We start from the raw sequence: 19,590 nt of genomic DNA, 5'->3' as shown, positions 1-19,590 counted from the left end.
AAAATTCTAGGCAGACCCTCCCCCCCCCACCCAGTTAGTCTAATACTACAATTAGGACCAGGGATTTAGTCAGGACCTCCTTGAAACTCCGTTAGCACAATTCAGGCACGGGGAAATGGGGGGTGTGTGTGTGTGTGTGTGTGTCTGTGTGGGCGCGCGCGCTTTCGCCGCCTGAGGGTGGGAGAAGAAATTGTGAAATAGGAATCCTGTGTTTGCTTATTTACGTTGCCACCTATCTCTCCACCCTATTCTCTTCGGGTTTCCTTCCAAATCAAATCATCTGCCCTTCTTTTCCTCGGCTTCCTCAACCCCGAGGACTCAAAAGAGGTGGAAAGCGACTCCGCCTTCTTATGAATATGCAACAGCAACGGGTTGGGAGGAAGCTTGAGAGAAAAACGCTGCAAGAAATTCAACCTGAGCCGGCCTGAAACGCCTGTGGCAGGCCGCCCCCCACACCCCGTGCTTCGGGGGCCGTCAAACAATAGCACAGCCCGGGGCTCGGAAGCCGAACTCGCCGCCGAGGACGAGCCCGCGGAGCCGTTCATCGCCGGGGAAGTGTGGCATCTGAACAGAGCCGATCTGAACTCTCCAGGGAGGCGGCGGTCGGACGGATTAACCGCCTCCGGACGGAGCGGCCTGAAGGTCCAGCCCTTTGTCGTGCAAATGAGGAGGGCGCAGGGCCCCTCGGGGCGGCTCTCGCCCAGGCCGAAGTTTCCCGTCGCTTCTCCGTGACTCCTTCCCACTTTGAGCTCGGCGCGGGATGGTGAGGCCCCTCCGAAGGCTCCCCTGCTAACCTGGAGGAATGCTGAGAAAGGTGAGTGGTCTTTCTGCGCCGGTTGGCACCCGTCCCTCCCTTCTAGAGAAGGGACCACCACGCAGCAGGTGGCCAGGATCCCGCGTCCGTGTAACATTTTTTCTGCAACAAGGGTGAGAGGAGGCCAGGATCAGGGCCCCGGGTAAGAGACCGGCAGGCCAGTCAGTGCGGAGGAGCTTTGAAAAGTTGCCGCGGCCGCAGCAGGTGCTGGGGGCGAGCGCGCAGTTGCGCCCGGCGCCGCGAGCACAAAGCCGGCGCGGCGGCGCGGCGCTGTTGCCATGGCAGCGGGGGCGGGGCGAGCCGCGGCGTGCCCAGGTTGCCGGGCGACGGAGGGGCGCGGGGGAGGGGGATGCGGAATCCTTGGGAGCCTCTCGCCTGGATGCGCCAAGTCTGAAGTTTCTTTGGATACTTGTCTCAGTGGGTAGTTAACTCAGCCACTTATCCTTTCGTTAGGGCATCTGGATCTGGGCTACTACCTACGTAATGCCATATTACTCTGCTTTTGAAAATATTTGGATTGTGTTCCGATGAAAGACATGAAAAAAGTTAAAGGATACTCATTTCTAAAACGATAAAAAAAAAAAAAAAGGTATACTGCTTCCTCATTTTCAATGTAGTGTCTGCTGATAGATATTCCTTGATTATCGTTTTCAGAAAATAAAATACAGAACCTGGTTTGGATCCATGAAAACGAGTTGGCCCTCAGCCTTTCCAACGTATTAACCAAAATCTTTACAGAAGAAAAGCACATACAGCAGATAGTACACACAGTATTAAAAATTCAGACCACAGAAGGACACGACTTTCACGAAGGATGGGAGAGAATCAACTTCATTTTATTTCACTGGGTATTTTCTTACATGTAAACGTGCCAGATAATTTTGGCTTATTGTCTCAGAGATTACTTGTTTTAGCCGTACACTACAGAAAAAAGAAATTGGCAAGGAATTTGAATTATCTTTTCCAGAGCAGTGATTGGCACCTACAGTGGCATTCACCCCCACCCCCACCCCCTTTTCCTTTTATCTTCCTGTAGCTAAAGGTATCTTTTGGTATTTTTAATCTGTTTCTCCTGATTTTAATTGTTTGCCAAAGACACCGATCTGTTACTAGTTCTTAAGATGTATTCCACACCCTAGTTTATTTCTTCCTCTGCCTCCATTTTTCAGTTATCTGTGTTGTTTATTTATTCTTGTATTCATTCATCAAATATTTATTGAGGCTCTACTTTGTGCTGTGTACAGTGCTAGACTTGAGAGAACAGGAGTAAGTGGTGAGAGGGACATACAAAGTTTAATTAGAAAAATGCACAGTTAAGGGAGAGGAAAAGGCTAGGAAGTAACTATAATCCACTATGATATTCTCATTTGGAAATTCCCCCCGCGATGACCGGTGGCTGGCCCCCCTGACTGGCAGCGAGCTTTGCACTCCATCAGTGTCACACTTGTTGTACCCGGGTGGAATATAAGGAAGACGACGCTCACTAAAGTGCTGTCATCTGCTCCAGAGCTGCCAGTCAGCAAGTGGTAGAGTCAGGATCCAAACTCAGATGGGACTCCTGTGACAGGCTGCTTCTGACTCGTTAAACCCTTGGATCCCTATGTTCCTATTGACCAAACTACCTCATTTTTATCATTCTTAATGAGTGTGAATTTCTAAAAAAAAAAAATATGCAGTTTTCTTTTTGGTTGAGATGTTTCTAAAGTCAGATATCGATTGCTTTCCTGAAAAATACATGTTTTTCCTACGGGAGTGTTGCTATTGTGGGTAATCTTTTTTCAGCAGTTCCTGAGAAGTTAATGAGAAAACAAAAATATGGTTCTGCAAATCATGTTTTAAGAATATTTAGAGGTACTTATGTATTAAAGTATCTATTGTGCAAATTGTTATAGAATTAGATTTGTTTAAGGCAAAATATACTACTTAGTTATCATTCAGGTTTTTATTACCTTTCCTGATTTTAAATATTTTTTTGTCTTGTATCTTTTTTTTATTATGGTCATAATAGTTTATAACATTGTGAAACTTCAGTTGTATATTATTATTTTTCAGACATCATATAAATTCGTCCCTTCACCTCTTGTGCCCACCCCCCATCCCCCTTCCCCCTGGTAACCACTAAACTGTTCTCTTTGTCCATGTGTGAGTTTATCTTCCACAAACGAATGAAATCATACAGTGTTTATCTTTCTCTGTCTGGCTTATTTCTCTTAACATCATACCCTCAAGGTCCACCCTTGTGGTTTCCAATGGGATGATTTTGTCTTTTTTTTATGGCTGAGTAGTATTCCATTGTATTTATATACCACATCTTCTTTATCCATTCATCCATTGATGGGCACTTGGGTTGCTTCCAGGTCTTGGCCATTGTGAATAATGCTGTGATGAACGTAGGTGTGCGTATATCTTTTTGAATTTGTGATTTCATGTTCTTTGGATAAATATCCAGAAGGGAAATAGTTGGATCATATGGTAGTTCTATTTTTAATTTTTTGAGTACTTCCATACTGGTTTCCATAGTGGCTGCACCAGTTTGCACTCCCACCAGCAGTGTAGCAGGGTTCCCTTTTCTCCACATCCTCTCCAACAATTGTAATTACTTGTCTTTTAAATAATAGCCATTCTGATGGGTGTGAAGTGATATCTCATGTAGTTTTGATTTGCATTTCCCTAATAATTAGTGATGTTGAACATCCTTTCATGTGCCTGTTGGCCATCTGTAAATCTTCTTTGGAAAAATATCTGTTTATATCCTCTGCCCATTTTTTGATCAGGTTGTTCATTTTTTTTGTTATTGAACTGTATGAGTTCTTTATATATTTTGGAAATTATCTGCTTGTCTGATATATGATTTGCAAATATTTTCTCCCACTTGATGTGTTGCCCTTTCATTTTATTGATGTTTTCCTTTGCTGTGCAGAAGCTTTTTAGTTTGATGTAGTCCCATTTGTTTATTTTTTCTATTGTTTCCCTTGCCTGAGGAGACATGGTATTCAAAAAGATACTGCTAAGACCAATGTCAAAGAATGTACTGCCTATGTTATCTTCTAGGATTTTTATGGTTTCAGGTCTTATATTCAGGTCTTTAATCTGTTTTCAGTTAATTTTTGTGTATGGTGTAATATAATGGTCTACTTTCATTCTTTTGCATGTGGCTGTTCAGTTTTCCCAAAACCATTTATTGAAGAGAATTTCCTTTCTCCATTGTATGTTCTTGGCTCCTTTGTCAAAGATTAGCTGCCCGTAGATGTATGATTTTATTTCTAGGCTCTCAATTCTGTTCCATTGATCTGTGTGCCTGTTTTTCCGCCAGTGCCATGCTGTTTTGATTACTATTGCTTTGTAGTATATCTTGAATTCAGGGAGTGTAATACCTCCAGCTTTGTTCTTTTTTCTTAGGATTTCTTTGGCTATTGGGGTCTTTTGTTGTTCCATATAAATTTTAGGATTCTTTGTTCTATTTCCATGAAAAATGTCGTTGGGATTCTGATTGGGATTGCATTAAATCTGTAGATTGCTTTAGGTAGTATGGATATTTTAACTGTGTTTATTCTTCCAATTCATGAGCATGGAATATCTTTCCATTTGTTTATGTCTTCAATTTCTTTCAAATAATGTCTTATAGTTATCAATATATAGGTCTTTCACCTCCTTGGTTAAATTTATTCCTAGGTGTTTTATCCTTTTTGTTGCAATTATAAATGGGATTGTATTCTTGATTTCTTTTCTGCTACCTCATTGTTAGTATGTAGAAATGCAACTGATTTTTGTATGTTGATTTCGTGCCCTACAACTTTACTGTACTCGTTAATTATTTCTAATAGTTTTTTGGTGGATTCTTTAGAGCTTTCTACATATAGAATCATGTCATCCACAAATAGTGACAGTTTTACTTTTTTCTTTCCAATTTGGATCCCTTTTCTTTTTCTTTTTCTTGCCTAGTTGCTCTGGCTAGGACTTCCAATACTATGTTGATTTTAAATCTTTTAAATCACATTTGTTAGCTTCTGCTGGCAGTGACTTTAGGTAGGTGATAGTTGGAAATTACTATCTGGAAAGTTGTCCTAGAAAGTTCATGTATGTACCTGGCTTGACCTGCAGTGAGATTTGGCTACATGTACCTGGTCGCTGCTCTGAAAACCACTTTGAACTAATTTTATAAGTGTTTTTACTGTTAAAATGTTATTTTTCCACATACATTGCAGGATCCATGAAGGCAAGAACAAGGTCTTTTGTGTCTTTAGAATCGTCCTCTTAGAATCAAGTATAACACTCTTCATAAATATTAACTGGCAGGAGAAACAAAAATAAACTGTTATCAAGCTAGTGAAATACAGTGATACTATGCTGTAAAATTGTAGCTAGTACCTGTTTTACAGACAGGAAAACTGAGCTACGGTGATTAGCGTATAAAGTATTTTCCAATGTATTATCTGAATTGAACCTCACAACCACCATGCAAGAGTCCCCATCACCATTTTGTTTTAAGTATATGGGAAAAAAGAAACTCAGGGAAGTTGAGTGACTTGGTCAGAGTCACCCAGAAAGGGGGAGGCACATTTTCTGATGATGTCAAGTGATTTTGCATTTTACCTTTGCAAACCAGACGCACCTGTGAGCTTTGGCAGACTGGGCGTCTCAACAGACCTGGCAATGCTGGGTGCATGACGCATTCTCTCCCCTCACCTTCCCAAGGCTCTCATCTCTTCTGGGAAGAAGATGAGGGAACCTCTTTAGTAGAAGAGGAGGCAGGGCAGGAGAAAGGAAGAGCAGGAGAGGGGCTCAGTGGAGGAAGACAAGTGAGTGTTAGGAAAAAGAGTGAAATGAAGTTGATAAAAGAAGAAAGAATATCGAAATTGGTGGTGAGGAGACCCCGGGGGCGGGGAGTATTAGTCTGCTAGATCTCCCATAACAAAGTACTGCAGACTGGCTGATGTAAACAATAGACATTTACTGTCTCACAGTTCTGGAGGCTGGAAGTCCAAGATCAAGGTGTCAGCAGGGTTGGTTTCCTCTGAGGCCTCTCTCCTTGGCTTGCAGACGGCCGCCTTTTCACTGTGTCCTCACATGGTCTTCCCTCTGTGTGTGTGTTTGTGTCCTAATCTCTTTTTCTCATGACACCTGTCATGTTGGATTAGGGCCCACTCATATGACCTCAGTTTACCTTAATTACCTCTTTAAAGGCCCTGTCTCCAAATACAGTCACATTCTGAGGTACTGGAGTTAGGACTTTAACATGTGGACTTTGGGGAGACACAATCCAGCCCACAACAGAGGAAAGTGAACTTGGTTTATGACTCTGAAGACAAGACCTATTGCAATTCTTTATTGTTCCCATTAGTATTCTCGCCTAGCAGAAATAAATGTTTGAGCAAGTTGTGGCAATTTTTTACATCAGTATATTGCACTGGATGTATAAAGAAAACAAAGAGAGATTCAATCTGAATTCTTCTATATTTAGCTCACTTCATATTTTATTTTCACTCTCACCTCTGCAGGATCAGCTTCAAACCTTGTCAGGTTCTGACGAGTGCAGACGAAGCTGACAACGACCCCATTTCCAGCTAGGTATGACCTGTCTCTCTGCCTTTTTTGAGTGGTGTAGTGATTTGAGTCACATGCATAGCCTGTGCAGCGTGATAAACCTGATAAGAAGGAAATCGCAATACCAAAAGGACAGTGAAGCATAGATTGTACAGCTCTCAGAGCCGTGAAGATAAGCTACGGCAGCCTTCTATCTGGATAGCATTTTCCCTGTTTATTTCTAACAAGATGTGTTTGCTATATATTTCAGACTGTGAAAGGTAGCCAGAAGAATGTGAAGGTTTTCTCTGAGACACGGAACAGCTAAAAAGGTTGTAATTGGGATGTGTTGCAAAGACTCAAAATATTAAGATGCTGCGGCCACAGAGTAGCAGGGGTGAGAGGGAAGCCTGTGAGTATTGCAGCCAGTGCCTGCCCTGGGCTGGGCTACACAATCTGCTTTGTAAAAATAGGAATCAGTGCTGCTTCAAGATCGCCAAAGAAGGTTCCAGAGTCTTCTGTAATAAAAGATTCAGTATTCAATAGTCATCAGAATTTCAAAGTCCTTTTGTTTGTCTCCTTGACTTCCTTCATTACTTCATATTCTGCCTTCAGAAGAGGTGGAGCATAGTTGTCCACTTTTCCTCATGTAATGTCTTGTCATTTGCTAAAGGAGTGTTAATAGGTCACTTCTTGGCCTTTTTCTGTAAGTTGAATCGGAACTCTGTCATTATTTTAGGAATCCATTTCTATTACCATCCCACAGAAGCTACCCTCGCATCTTGAGTTGAGGAGTTGTTATTTATGTCTTCATGGCCTTCCCTCAGTCAATCTCCTTTGAGGACTATCCTATTTACTTCTAAATGTGAGGCCCCAGGCTATACTCTGAAATATCCCAACTAAAGAATGTGTATCCAGTATACTTGGTGGCACTTTGTCAAGGAATACCAAAATCTTTCGAAATGTACTCTTTGGACGTGATCCACTAGCTTTCCAAGATGGGTGGTTTCAAAAACAGGTTCTTGTGTGGAATAGCTATTGTTATCCAGCCAAAAAAGAATGCCTATTCCTCAGAGCAGGGCACACTTAATTAGGAAGGGGATCGATGCCAGAACCTGGAGTTGGAAAAGTCAGCTTTGAAAGTTAGTACAAGTCCCTGAAGGGCAGAACTATATATTTCACCTTCTGATTTGAGCCAGACATTTGTGTAACTGGTCGGTTGTGCAAATCGTCTGGCACAGGCCCAGGAGGTGGGTTGGTCTGTTCAACGGCTGCTTCTATAACACCTTTTAATTAAAAGCTCGCCTCAGATGTACTCACTCCCCTCAAGTTAGGAGAAAAGAACTAAACACAAATGTATAGAGTAAGGAAAAACTACTGTTCATAGCTGTTCATGACTTCCCCAGATTTGGCACAGTGAGATACCCTTCTTTCCCCTGTGCTACTGAAGAAGGTCATGACACTGAAGTGGCTTAGAAGTTCCCAGGCAATCAACAAGTATTTATCAGTCACTTACTGTCTACTCAGTGCTGACAGGCCGTGAGAAGATATGTCACAGACTTTCTCCTCAAGCAGCTGATACTTAAGTTCAGCGTAGACAGACATGAAAATATTTATGAAAGCACAGGTAAAGGCTGTGTCACGCACACTCTCCTAGAGCCACCCGGAACAATGGCTCAAGGTGGGGCTCGGTGGCCAGAGAACTATATCTTCTTCCTCTCTGTGGCTTCCCAGATGCTTATCTCCTTCAAGTTCTCATCACCCCAGCCCCCTAAACCCAGCCCTTTTCTGGTTTTTAGAGTCTTCCTTCAATCCAGTGAGGATGCTCAAGAACTCCTGTCTCTGAATGTGTTTAAACCACGGTGATTTTTAAGCCTTTATACTCCTGGAGGAACCTCATCAGGGTTTGAAGGGACTGCGCTGAAGGGGCAGAAGAGAGAGCCATTTCTACTCTCTTTCCTCATCATTGGTAGTAGTCATAAATCCTTCAAAAGCCCTAGAAAGACTGCCTAGTGTTCATTTTAAAGACAGAAGGATACGTAGGCAACATAAGAATATGAGACTGTGTTGAGGGCAACAGCAGGGCAGAGAGGAGAAAAACACTGGTCCAAAACCCTAGATGGTGACAGAAAATAGGCCAACAGCAAGTGGTCCTTTTCCTGAGACTGATGGAAGAAAGTAAACGTGGTGATTAGGAAGCCAGCCCCGGGATGCAGAGGTGTTTCCTGGTTTATACCTGCAGAGGCCCCAGGCTCCCGTTCATCACTCACTGGAGCTCAGCTCCTCCCTTCACGATGATTAGCAGTTATTTGGAGCTGAAGGGGCCCCCACAAGGAGAGTGGATGTCTCTGTCCCATTGTCCCAGGCATTTCAAGTTGGAATGGTAAATTCAGTTTGGAATGGTAAATTCAGCTGTAGGGTGTTTATATTTGCAGGGGTTTTTTTTTAGCATACTGCTGCTTCGTGTGCATGCATTAGATATTTGGGGCTGATTCATTGTGTATCCTATTTCTAAGAAAATATGGGCCGAATTCCAAACAAGTGAATTGCATTTTTGTTGCACAAAGCCTTTGTAACCTGAAGCTTAGGGCAACTGAGAATTTTATTTGGATGGCAAAGACATATACGAGCAAAAATTGTTAATAAAGGAGGGTTGGGAGACCTGGGTGCAAATCTTGTCTCTCATACAAATTAACAAATGCTTAGCAAGTCAACTTCCCAGAAATTACATTTTGTTATCTGCGAGAAGAGGAACTTGATTAGATAGTTTCTAAGGTCGCTTTGCATTCTGGAATTGTGCTCTTTCTAAAAGGCAGCTTAAAATGGAATGTGTCTTCTCTAAGAATCCCAAATGCTGGTCAAATATCAATCACTCTGATTTTTTTTTTTCTTTTTTAAAGATTGGCACCTGAGCTTATAACAATTGAATTCCCCCAGTACATAGTTGTCTATTTTAGTTGTGGGTCCTTCTAGTTGTGGCATGTGGGATGCCGCCTTAGCAATGACCCGATGAGCAGTGCCATGTCTGCGCCCATGATCCAAACCTGTGACACCCTGGGCCACTGAAGTGGAGCGCACGAACTTAACCACTCGGCAACGGGGCTGGCCCCCAAATCACTCTGATTTTTATCCATGAGTTTCCAGAGCCCCTATGAGACAGCAATAATGTTACCTCCCCGTTTTCATACACAAGGTTGGGAAAGTCTTTCCAGAAAAATTTTAGAGATGGGAATTTCTTAACTTTTCTTAATTTATTCTTTTGGTTTATGCCTTTGTGAAAATATAATTGCTTCAGATGCTCCTGCCTCCTGTCTCGTCTGTGAGGTCTCAGCCTAGAGAAGCATCGGGCCACATGCCAGTCACATTGCCAAGAGAATGCCATGGTCTTTTGAGACTGTGTCTGTTGTCAATCTGTTACGTCTCAAATAGAATATCTCCGTCTGCATCCTCAACTCGAATGCCTGTAATTGCCTTTGATTGGAAGCGTAGAAGGGTCTCCTTGTGCAGTGAATTACAGCATAGACAAAGTGACCCACAATTGTCCGTCATTTTACACTACATATGAAATTTTGAGAAGTTTTGAATTTTGGTATTTTGGATTTATATTTTAAATGACCTAAGGCATCAAAGTAAATGAAATCTACGCTGAAACTCCATAGTGAAAATAGATCTCTTCGTTTATAGAATTTATAATCTTGGGATCTTATTTATCAAGTTTCCTTTTAGTGGCCGTTTCTCTATGTAGATAGTAAATGTGGTGTTTTAGAAATTTTTTTCCTTTCCAATTACTTATTTATTTAGAAAGGAAAAAGAGAAACCCACACAAACATTGCCTGAAAGCTTCCAATTAGGCAAATTTTAGGAAAAATGTGTTTTGGGATCTGTATTTAAATAAGGTTGTTTTGGGTTATAGGTTGAGCTTGTCCATGCCATCAGCATGAGAAATATGGACACTTTTCTCCTGGAAAATGCTTCTACCCAGGATCCAAGCCATGGGCCTTTCTTGCCTTCCCCTGGATCGGGGGCGGTCACTGAAGGAATTCTAGCCCAGTACCTTGCTTACTTTCCCACCAGAGACAACTGAGTCCATCTCACAGAGGCTTCAGCCAAACAGCACCATACTATAGGATTTTACAGAGTAAGGAGTGGAGAAACTAAGACATTCCAACTGTATCTATTATAATTTTGAGAAAATGTTTGGATGGAGTTAAGTCTTAATGTAAAAATATATCATTGATTTTTTTTTAAAAAGGCGGGAAATAACATCAATGAGCAGTTTGTGAACCAGATACTCATACATTTTGTGCTTTTTGGAGCTGTCGTTCTCACGATGGAGGTGAGTAGAGTGAGGCTTGCAGAAGTTACGTCACCCGTCCGAGGACACCGTGGATAAATGGCAAAGCTGGTGTCCAACCTCAGGAAAAAAAAGAAAAGAAAATTTTTCCTGTCTAGCCCTTAGATCTGTGTGTGACTTGAAAGTGAGGACCTACACTACTGATAAGATGCCTACATTTTCAGTGGGATGAAGGATAGCTGGAATAATGTGAAAATCAACAACTCCCTCATTGTGGGACTATATTCTCTGGAGAAAACTGTAAGCACCTTTAAAGCCCCTGGGGTCGCTGGGCACCAGTGGGGGCCAGTGCAGGACTAGCAGTGGACGGGAAGGAGGGGGGCAGGGACATTCGCTTTCAAACAGTTCACCCTTAATTATTTCTTTGGAAAAGGTGCGTCTGGAATTTTCACTGGGATCTGATTTATGAAGATGGGCTACGAAGGAGAGAGAAAGATTTAGCCAAAGTAGTTGGGCTAAAGGCTGTAAATGGATTAGCCTCATGATAGAAAACAACATCCTTTATGAATAGTTTTGTTCAAGTGGTTTTATATTCAAAATTTAATGTTCATGATAGTTTAATTTGCTAATTGAACAAACAGATATATCCCACTAGTTTACTAAAAATCTGTTCTTAAATAACTGCTTTTAAATAAACATGAATTTTCATAGTGGGAGAGATGGCAGTTTTTTGGAAAGCAAGAAAAACTCTATTTTTATAATAAAAATTTAGTTGTATTAATTTTTAAATTTTAATTGTTTTAATTTTTAAAAATATGTAATATATTTACATGCTATAAAATTAGAAGGTACACAAGGACATCTGCTAAAGAGTCGCCTCTTCTCTCCTGCCTTCTGCCCTGCTAACACCTCCAGGTCACCCAGCTCCGCCCGCACGGCAGCCAGTATTACCAGGTCCTTCCACACGCTTCATAGAAATTCTATGCCTATGTAAATAAGTAGATGTATTTTCAGGGGCCAGCCCTGTGGCTGAGCGGTTAAGTTCGTGCGCTCCGCTTCAGCGGCCCAGGATTTCACCAGTTCGAATCCTGGGCGCAGACATGGCACCGCTCATCAGGCCACGCTGAGGTGGTGTCCCACATGCCACAACTAGAAGGACCCACAACTAAAAATATACACAACTATGTAAAAAACCCAGGGACTTTGGGAAGAAAAAGGAAAAAAAAAATCTTAAAAAACAAAACAAAACAAATATATATTTTTTCTTCTATCCCCCTCTATTTTTCATGCAAGTGATGACATAGTCTACATGCTATTTTGAAAATTTTATTTTCACTTAACGATATATTTTGGAAATTATTCCATATCAGTACATAAAGCATTTCCTCATGCTTTTTTATTGTGGTAAAATAATATATATAACATGAAATTTACCATTTTTTAACCACACAGTTCTGTGGCATTAGTACATACACATTCACATTGTTGTGTAATCAACACCATCCACCTCCAGAACTTTTTCATCTTCCCAAACTGAAATTCTGTCCCATTCACCCTCCCCTGGCCACCACCATTCTACTTTCTATGAATTTGACTCTTCTAGGTGCCTCATATGGGTAAAATCATACAATACTTGACCTTTTGTGTCCAGCTTATTTTGCTTAGCTTAATCATCTCAGGGTTCACTCATCTTATAGCATGTATCAGAATTTCATTTCCTTTTAATGGCTGAATAATATTCCACTGTATGTGTATACCACATTTGTTTATCCATTCATCTGTCAATGGACATTTGGATTGTTTCCACTGTTTTTCATTCTTTTTAATGACTGCATAGTAATCTGTTCTATAGTTGTAACATAAACCAATTCCCTACTGATGGGTGTTTAGGTTATTTTCATGCTTCACTGAATAGTTGTGAACTTAGACCATTTCACACATGTATGAATATATCTGTCAAAGTTCTTGAAATGGATTTGCTGAAAAAACTGTTGTGGGCTTATTAAATTTGGGGCTATTGCTAAATTGCCCTCCATGGAACCTGTACCCATTTACAGCCCCTTTAGGGACTGTCTGTTTCCTACCTCCTCCCCAACACAGTGTGTCACCAACTCCTTCATCGTTGTTCATCTCAGGGTGGAAAATGCTGTCTCAGCACAGCTGCAATTTACATTTACCTTATCTCAAGTGAGCTCTGAGTGTCTCAGGGCCATTGTGTTTTCTTTTACTGGGACTATCTTCATTTCCTTTGTTCATTTCTCAATTGGGCTATTGAGTTTTTTTCCTCCCTCTTCTTTATATTGGCTGTTGTTGAAAAATTTACTTTTGTTTGGCACCCTTAATGTAGGCTGTGGGAGACTTTTGGAGCTCTGCTGTGAAACAGGAGCTTTGTCTAAGAATAGTGAGACCTGCTTTTCAACACCATTCACCGGATACTGGCTCCATGACAGTAAGTTTTATTAAGGGGACAGACAGTCTGATGTTGTAGGAGGTTTTATTGAAGTGGTTATATTCAGAGGGAAGTACATCTTTGTGAGAACATTATCAAATTTTCTGTGCTCACAATATGTTTCAAAGTTATTTAGGATTTACTCCTCTTTTAAAAGGTAGAGGTATAAACTCAAGACAGTAAATAACTTGGTATGAACTGAAAAAATAACTAAAAAGTAGCGTATTGTTAAATTTCATTTGGCTAAGTGCATTTGGCTGAGTACATCCTGGGTACTTCAAACTCGACATGCCCCACTCTGAGCTCATTCCTTTGACCCAGAAAGCAACTCCTTAGTTCCTGTATTTCCTGTATGGATTTCCTAAGACATCTTCCCACTCTGCTCCACATCCAGCATATCACCAAGCAAATCAATCTACTAAAAGTTCCTCCAGTGCGCCCACCAGCCCGCGTGCCCTCCCCACCACCTTGTCCGGACCCCAGCCGAGCCCTTCTGGGTTACCTGCAGCAGCCTTCCACTGATCCTTTGCCTCCAGACCTGTCCCCGTCAATAGTTCTCTGATCTCTAGCCAAGAGTAACCTTTCTAAAGTGCAAATCAGATCATCACATCTCTGCTTAAAACCTTTTGATGGTCCCCAGTTGCCCCTAGGATAAAACTCCAACTCCTTCACACGCCAGCATGCCCTGGCCTGCCTCACTTACCCCTCAGCTCCGTCACTCACCACCCCTCTTCCTACACTCCATTCTTCTCAAAATGATCTGTCAATTCCTTAAACTCAGGGTGCACACTCTTGTTTCAGGACCTTTGAATCTGCTCTTCTTCTGGAATGTTCTCCCCTGTTCCATTCCCTCCACCTCTTTCACCTGGATGACTCTTGGTCACTCATCCTCCAGCAAGTCTTTCCTGACGCTCCCCAAGTCTGAGTCGGTGGCTTTTCCAAGGCCCCTCAATATCCCTTATCTTACACGATCAGCCTGTACAGTAACGGCCTTTTTCTGTGTACAAACAGGTCACCCCACAGGGCTGTCCGTGCCCAGGGAGCAGGACCACCTCTCCTTTGTTTCTCACCATTGCCCCAGCAACTAAGATTTTTATTGCTCATAAATATCTGTTGATGAATGACTTTTGAAAGATGGCTGGAGAACTGAAGGAGACTGTCGTCTGGGAATGGGGTGTTGCTATGTGTGAGCGGGTTACGATAATATTACATACTGAAACCCTGAGTGTCTCCCCTGAAAATTCTGAAACCTGTGCAGCAAGAAGAGAGGGCTAGGTTAGCTGCGATCTTACTTGCCTGGTGGCCCGCTAGCCTCGCGAGAAGGACACTGGAGGTAAGGCTCACACGAGGTTGAGACCAGGCAGCAGGGAAACAAAGTGCATCTGCTGATATTCCGGACAGCATCCCGGCCAGGCAAGGAGCTCACCGAGGACAGCGGGGGCGCAGCTTGGGCTGAGATCCCCGTCTGGGTTGGTGTGGAAGGGATGGTTTCTGAGTGTACCATGACTCAAATGGCCTTTGAGTGCAGCCTTCAAGGACAGCCCATCTGAGAACCTCTGCTGTCGTTTCTTTTTAATACATTTATAGCCCTCCCTTTGAGATGTAAGTGTGGTTTGGGGCTGATTCAGAGCAAGAAATCCTGTGATTGCCAAATGTAGTCATTGATTTGGGACTTAGGGTCTGATGAGTACGGAGTACAATAAAATAACAAAGGCTGTATTTTAGCAGACTCTGTCTAAAGTAAGCGAGCAAATCTTGAGCTTAAGACACTCTCAAATGACTTCCCTCCTGCTCCTCTTTTCCCCTTGGAAACTGACAGTGAATGTTGTGGTCGTAAGAAACTTCTCTCCTGTGGGCTTCACCCTGCAAAGTGAGCAAGGCCACCCTCCCAGGGACCAGCTGTCTTTGTGCTGTTGCTTCCTTCTGTTCCTCCACAGGCCGATAAGACTAGTGTCATGCTGAGGCCAATAAGGAAAAGGAGCAAGGGTCAGCATTGCCACGTAAGGCGGACTGCCTGTGTGACCAAAGGCTGCGTCCCCAGAGAATGATCGTTTGGAGTAAATATTCTTCTGGTTCCGTAACACCCAGAGAGCAGAATATTCATCGTACAATGACCTCTGTGTGTAGAAAATCAGATTAGGAAGACTTTGGACTGGGGGATGGGGGTTGTTTTAGTTTTGTTTTTGAGAAGAAGAATCTTATACGAGGAGAGTCAGTCTTTTTTCAGAGTGAAGATTTTAGTACAGTGAAATACATAAAGCTGCCCCAAACAGGAAGAGGAAACGATGATGACCACGGGCTCACTGTAACGGAGCGGCTCACTTCGCTGAGTGTTTGCTATAAGCCGAGCACTGTGCTAGGAGCTTCCCGTGGATTGTTTCAGTTAGCCCCCACGACAGCCTCCGAAGCTGGTGAAATGCCGAGGCCGGTCTGCAGCCAGGTGACTGAGGCACAGCGGCCGCTGACACTCCCCGAGGCTGGTTCTCGCCACCCAGCGGAGCTGGAGTGCAGCTCCGTGCTCTCAACCCCAGGCCATCCGCTGCCTCCATCGGTGTCCAGGAGCCAAGGCCCAGGGGTAGGTCCAGCTCCGCTCTCATTACGAGCTGTGCGACCATTGCAACTTACTGAAGGCTCTGACTTAGGTCATTGTGCGGATTAAACACAACAATGAGGTTGCGTATTAGTTACGGTGACACTAGGTCCTACAACAAACAAAGCCAACGTTTCGGCGGCTTGACACAATAGAAGCGTGAGGACTCGCTCACGGCCCCGTGCAGACGTTCCGGTCAGCGTCGGGCTCTGGGCTGGCAGCGGCTCCTTTCCATCCTTTCCGTGCAGTCCGCAGGCTCTGAAGGCTGTGCGCCTTCAACGGGTGCTTCCCAGGGCCCCTCGGGCCGTGACGCCCCACCCACAGGCCAGGGGAGGGTGTTGGAGGCCTGGTTCGAGGTATGGGGCGGCCTGAAGGGAGCACAGCTCGGGGGAAGCTCTCTAAGAAAGAGGACACAGGGTGACCGGCGCCCAGACGGCCCCAGCAGCCCGCGAGACTCATTAGCTTCCCGATACACGCCCCCCGCAGTTCACACACCATTGGCTCGACCTAGGGGGCATGCTGGTGACAGGGCAGGCAATCACGTCCAGTGTGCCTGAGTCAGGCGACTGCTGGAAGTCTCTGCCACATGTGTGGAACGTGCTTCTAACAGCACCTAGCACATGACAAGAGCTGGGTGAGTGTCAGCTACTCTTCTGTCTGTAATGCGGCAGGAGAATTTCCACCAGGACCAACACGCCGACAGTTACTGCCCTTACCATTTTCACTGACATCCTCCGGCCCCAAAAGGAGGCTGAAGTGCCCAACAGTAAGTCTAGCTGGAGAGATACCATATCTCTTAAAAAAGAATGACCAGTACAAAACCCTGTCTTCAAAGAGACAAACGCGGCATCTATACCTATCATCTCCAAAGTATGGGGGCACTGCATTTGGGGTGGGCAGAACGTATCAGAATGTGTGTGTGTGTCAGAGTATATATATTCTCATCTAGCAGAACCTCAATGTCACTTATAAATTAATAAATAAACGTGTATAGGGACAAACAGTATTTTTACAAATTTCCTTATAGGGATGTGTAATTGAAAAGGTGTTCAGACCATGTATCTTGACAGTCAATGCCCTAGAGGTAGAAATGACAACGTAGCCTTCTAGGGTTTAAAGTGCAGACACCTAATGGGTACAGTACAGACATTTCAAAGGAAAAACACCCCAAGACAAGAAGCTGTTGTCTGGGCAAGGCTGGTGTAATGGTTAATTTTACATGACAACTTGCTGGGCCACAGAGTACCCAGCTGTTTGGTTAACTGTTATTCTGGGGGTTTCTGTGAAGGTGTTTCTAGATGACAGTAACATTTGAATCGGCGGACTGAGGGGAGCAGGTGGCCCTCCCCAGTGTGGGTGGGCCCCCTCCAGTCCACTGGAGGCCTGAATCGAACAAAACGGCCGAGTAAGGGAGAATTTGCCCTCTGCCTGACTGCCTTCCAGCGGGGACATCGGTCTCCTCTTACCTTTGGATTCCACTGGAACTCACGCCATCAGCTGTCCTGGGCCTCCAGCTGCCGGCTCACCCTGCAGATCTTGGGACTTAACATGTGATCACGTGAGCCAATTCCTTATAATGGATCAGTCTCTGTCTCTCTCTCTCTCCTGTGACGTACCTATAATCTTCTGTTGGTTCTGTTTCTCTGGAGAACCCTGACTCATACAGCTGGTGGGGCCCTGATAGTCCCCCGGGCAAAGCAATCTCAGGCTCAGGCTGGGTTCTCGGTCCTGGCTGCCTATCGAACCATGCGGGGAGCTAAAAATGTCCCAATGCTTGTGGCCCTGAATCGGAGATTCTGATACAGGTTTTTTTTTCCTTGCAGGGGAAGATTCACCCTAAGCTAACATCTGTTGCCAATCTTCTTCCTTTTTCTTCCTTTTTCTCCCCCAAAGCCCCAGTACATAGTTGTATATGGTTATAAGCCGCCACGGCACGGCAGGCATACTGACGCGAATGGTATGGCTCGGGTTTGTGGGAACCAAACCCAGGCCAAAGCAGAGCGCCCGAACTTTAACCGCTGGGCGTCAGGGCTGGCTCTCACTGGTGCTTTTTAAAAGCTCCCCCACTGGTTGGGGTTGAGAAAAATTGGTGCAAACTCTAGCACTGTCAGTGTCAGGAGCGTGGTCTGCCAGCACCGGGAAAGTGCCTTCTGTCTCAGGTGTGCACTCACGTTAGCTGAGCACTCGGGACTGAGGAAGCACCCAAGGGCTGTGGGACCCTCGCCGTCGCCGTCTGAGAGACGCCTACCGAGAGCACTGGGCTCGAAGCCGCCCCACACCCTTCCTACCTGACCGAGGGCCACCGGAAGTAGGGATTAGAACCCGTTCCGTACCCGGAAGATCGCTCTGGGAGAAAGGGGCCGAGAGGCTGAGGCCTCAGTTTACTCATCCGTGGAATGGAGATGATTAACGACAGAACCTACTCCCCAGACTTGTTGAGAAAATTGAGTTAACTTGTGAAAAGTGGTTAGAGCAACGATTAATTGTCACCTACTAGTGCTCAGTAATGTTAGTCACTGTGCCCCCTCGTACGTGCCCACCTTCTTCCAGGTCTGCGTTCTGGCTGTGCTCCCTTGCTGCCCGGTACCCCTTTCTTTGACTGGTTCTTTATTGTGTGTGTTAATTGATGTCTTTGCTTAGGTGTATTCAAGTTCTACAGGGCTGGAAGTCTGTCATGCATTGAAGGCGACTTTGGTTTTCTCCGTTCTGAACCAGTCTGTGTTAATTTTTGAAGTGCAGTTCTCAAAGGGCATCTTAGTCTGGTCCTATTTCTAGGTAGGATGTCTCACTTTTACCCATCTCATCTACTGACAACATATAATGATGTTGGCACCAGTGCTTTCAGAAAAGAGTGGAATGGAGCCGGCCCAGTGGCTAGTGGTTAAGTTCTCTGCGCTCCACTTTGGTGGCCTGGGTTTGTGGGCTCGCACCCTGAGCACAGACCTACTCAACTCACCAGCCAAGCTGTTGCGGCGTCCCACATACAAAATAGAGGAAGACTGGCACAGACGTTAGCTCAGGGCTAATCTTCCTCAGAAAAAAAAAAAAGAGTGGTAGCACTAGAAAAAATGTGGTATAAAAACGTCAGCAACCTGAGTTGCCCCACAGAGGGTGAAATGAGCCTGTTCTGTGGAAGGGTCATGAACGTGCTGTCCCCCAAGTGTGGCCCACCATGGCAGCCTGGAATCCTAAGCCTGACACTTTGTACCTACAGAATCACAGCTTGTTGCCTTGCACAGAAGGATAGAGCATTGCAGGGTCAGTTCAGTGACATTTGCAGACCAAGGCAGTGGTTTTATATGGGCTACTAAGTTTTTATTAATGGTTTCAGTTTATCCACTACTAACTAGTCTGTGACTGGTGTACGTGGTGTTAAAATGTTATGTCTAACAGTGTGTGATACATAGAATCAAGCATACTGCCTTTGTCAGCAATTTATGGCAGTAAGCCCTGTCTGTGAGTAAGAGATAAGCCCCCCTGTCCAGCAGGCTGACAGTGTTTCACGGATGCCAAATGCTTGATGTAGGTTCTGTCGATGACGTTCTCGTCCGGGAACCAATACAATGTGCATTTGTCACCCCCCCCCCCCAACAAACAGAGACTCCCTGCATTACATTCTGGGACCATTGATTCAAACCACAAGGCTAAGAGGAATAAAAACCTACCTAGAAAAACCCATCTTTTGGCGAGAGGGAAAGAAGCCAGCTGGGATTACTTGCGGGGAGTCTCTAGGTGCTTTCCCATAGAACCCCCATCCCGATGCAAATGCAGCCCTACCCACGGCAGTCAGTGTTTATACAGCTTGAGGGGGGAAGTCGCTGAATATTTGAACAGATTTAGCTAGGAAATTTAATTCACTTCTTATGTTCAAGAACAGCCATGTGGGGGTGAGTGATGCTTCCCTGAAGAATGGGAAGCAG

The 19,590-nt window shown here is 44.4% G+C and overlaps 1 protein-coding gene across 5 annotated transcripts in view; it reads left to right on the top strand.

Moving 5' to 3' along the window:
* The first annotated feature begins 247 nt into the window (after positions 1-247).
* The window catches only part of SPATA13 (spermatogenesis associated 13), a 346,580-nt gene continuing 327,237 nt past the window's right edge, over positions 248-19,590 (top strand). For 4 of the 5 annotated variants that reach the window (XM_070240141.1, XM_023621399.2, XM_023621395.2 and 1 more), the window contains exon 1: positions 248-814. In XM_070240141.1, the coding sequence (XP_070096242.1) occupies positions 803-814 (12 nt within the window). In that variant the 5' untranslated portion in view covers positions 248-802. The remainder of the gene's footprint in view (positions 815-19,590) is intronic. The other variant, XM_070240139.1, reaches the window with a different exon arrangement.

Source organism: Equus caballus, chromosome 17 (assembly GCF_041296265.1).
Source record: "Equus caballus isolate H_3958 breed thoroughbred chromosome 17, TB-T2T, whole genome shotgun sequence".
NCBI lineage: Eukaryota > Metazoa > Chordata > Mammalia > Perissodactyla > Equidae > Equus > Equus caballus.
Note: the sequence above shows the minus strand (reverse complement) of the source record. Positions and strands in the feature narration are given on the sequence as shown.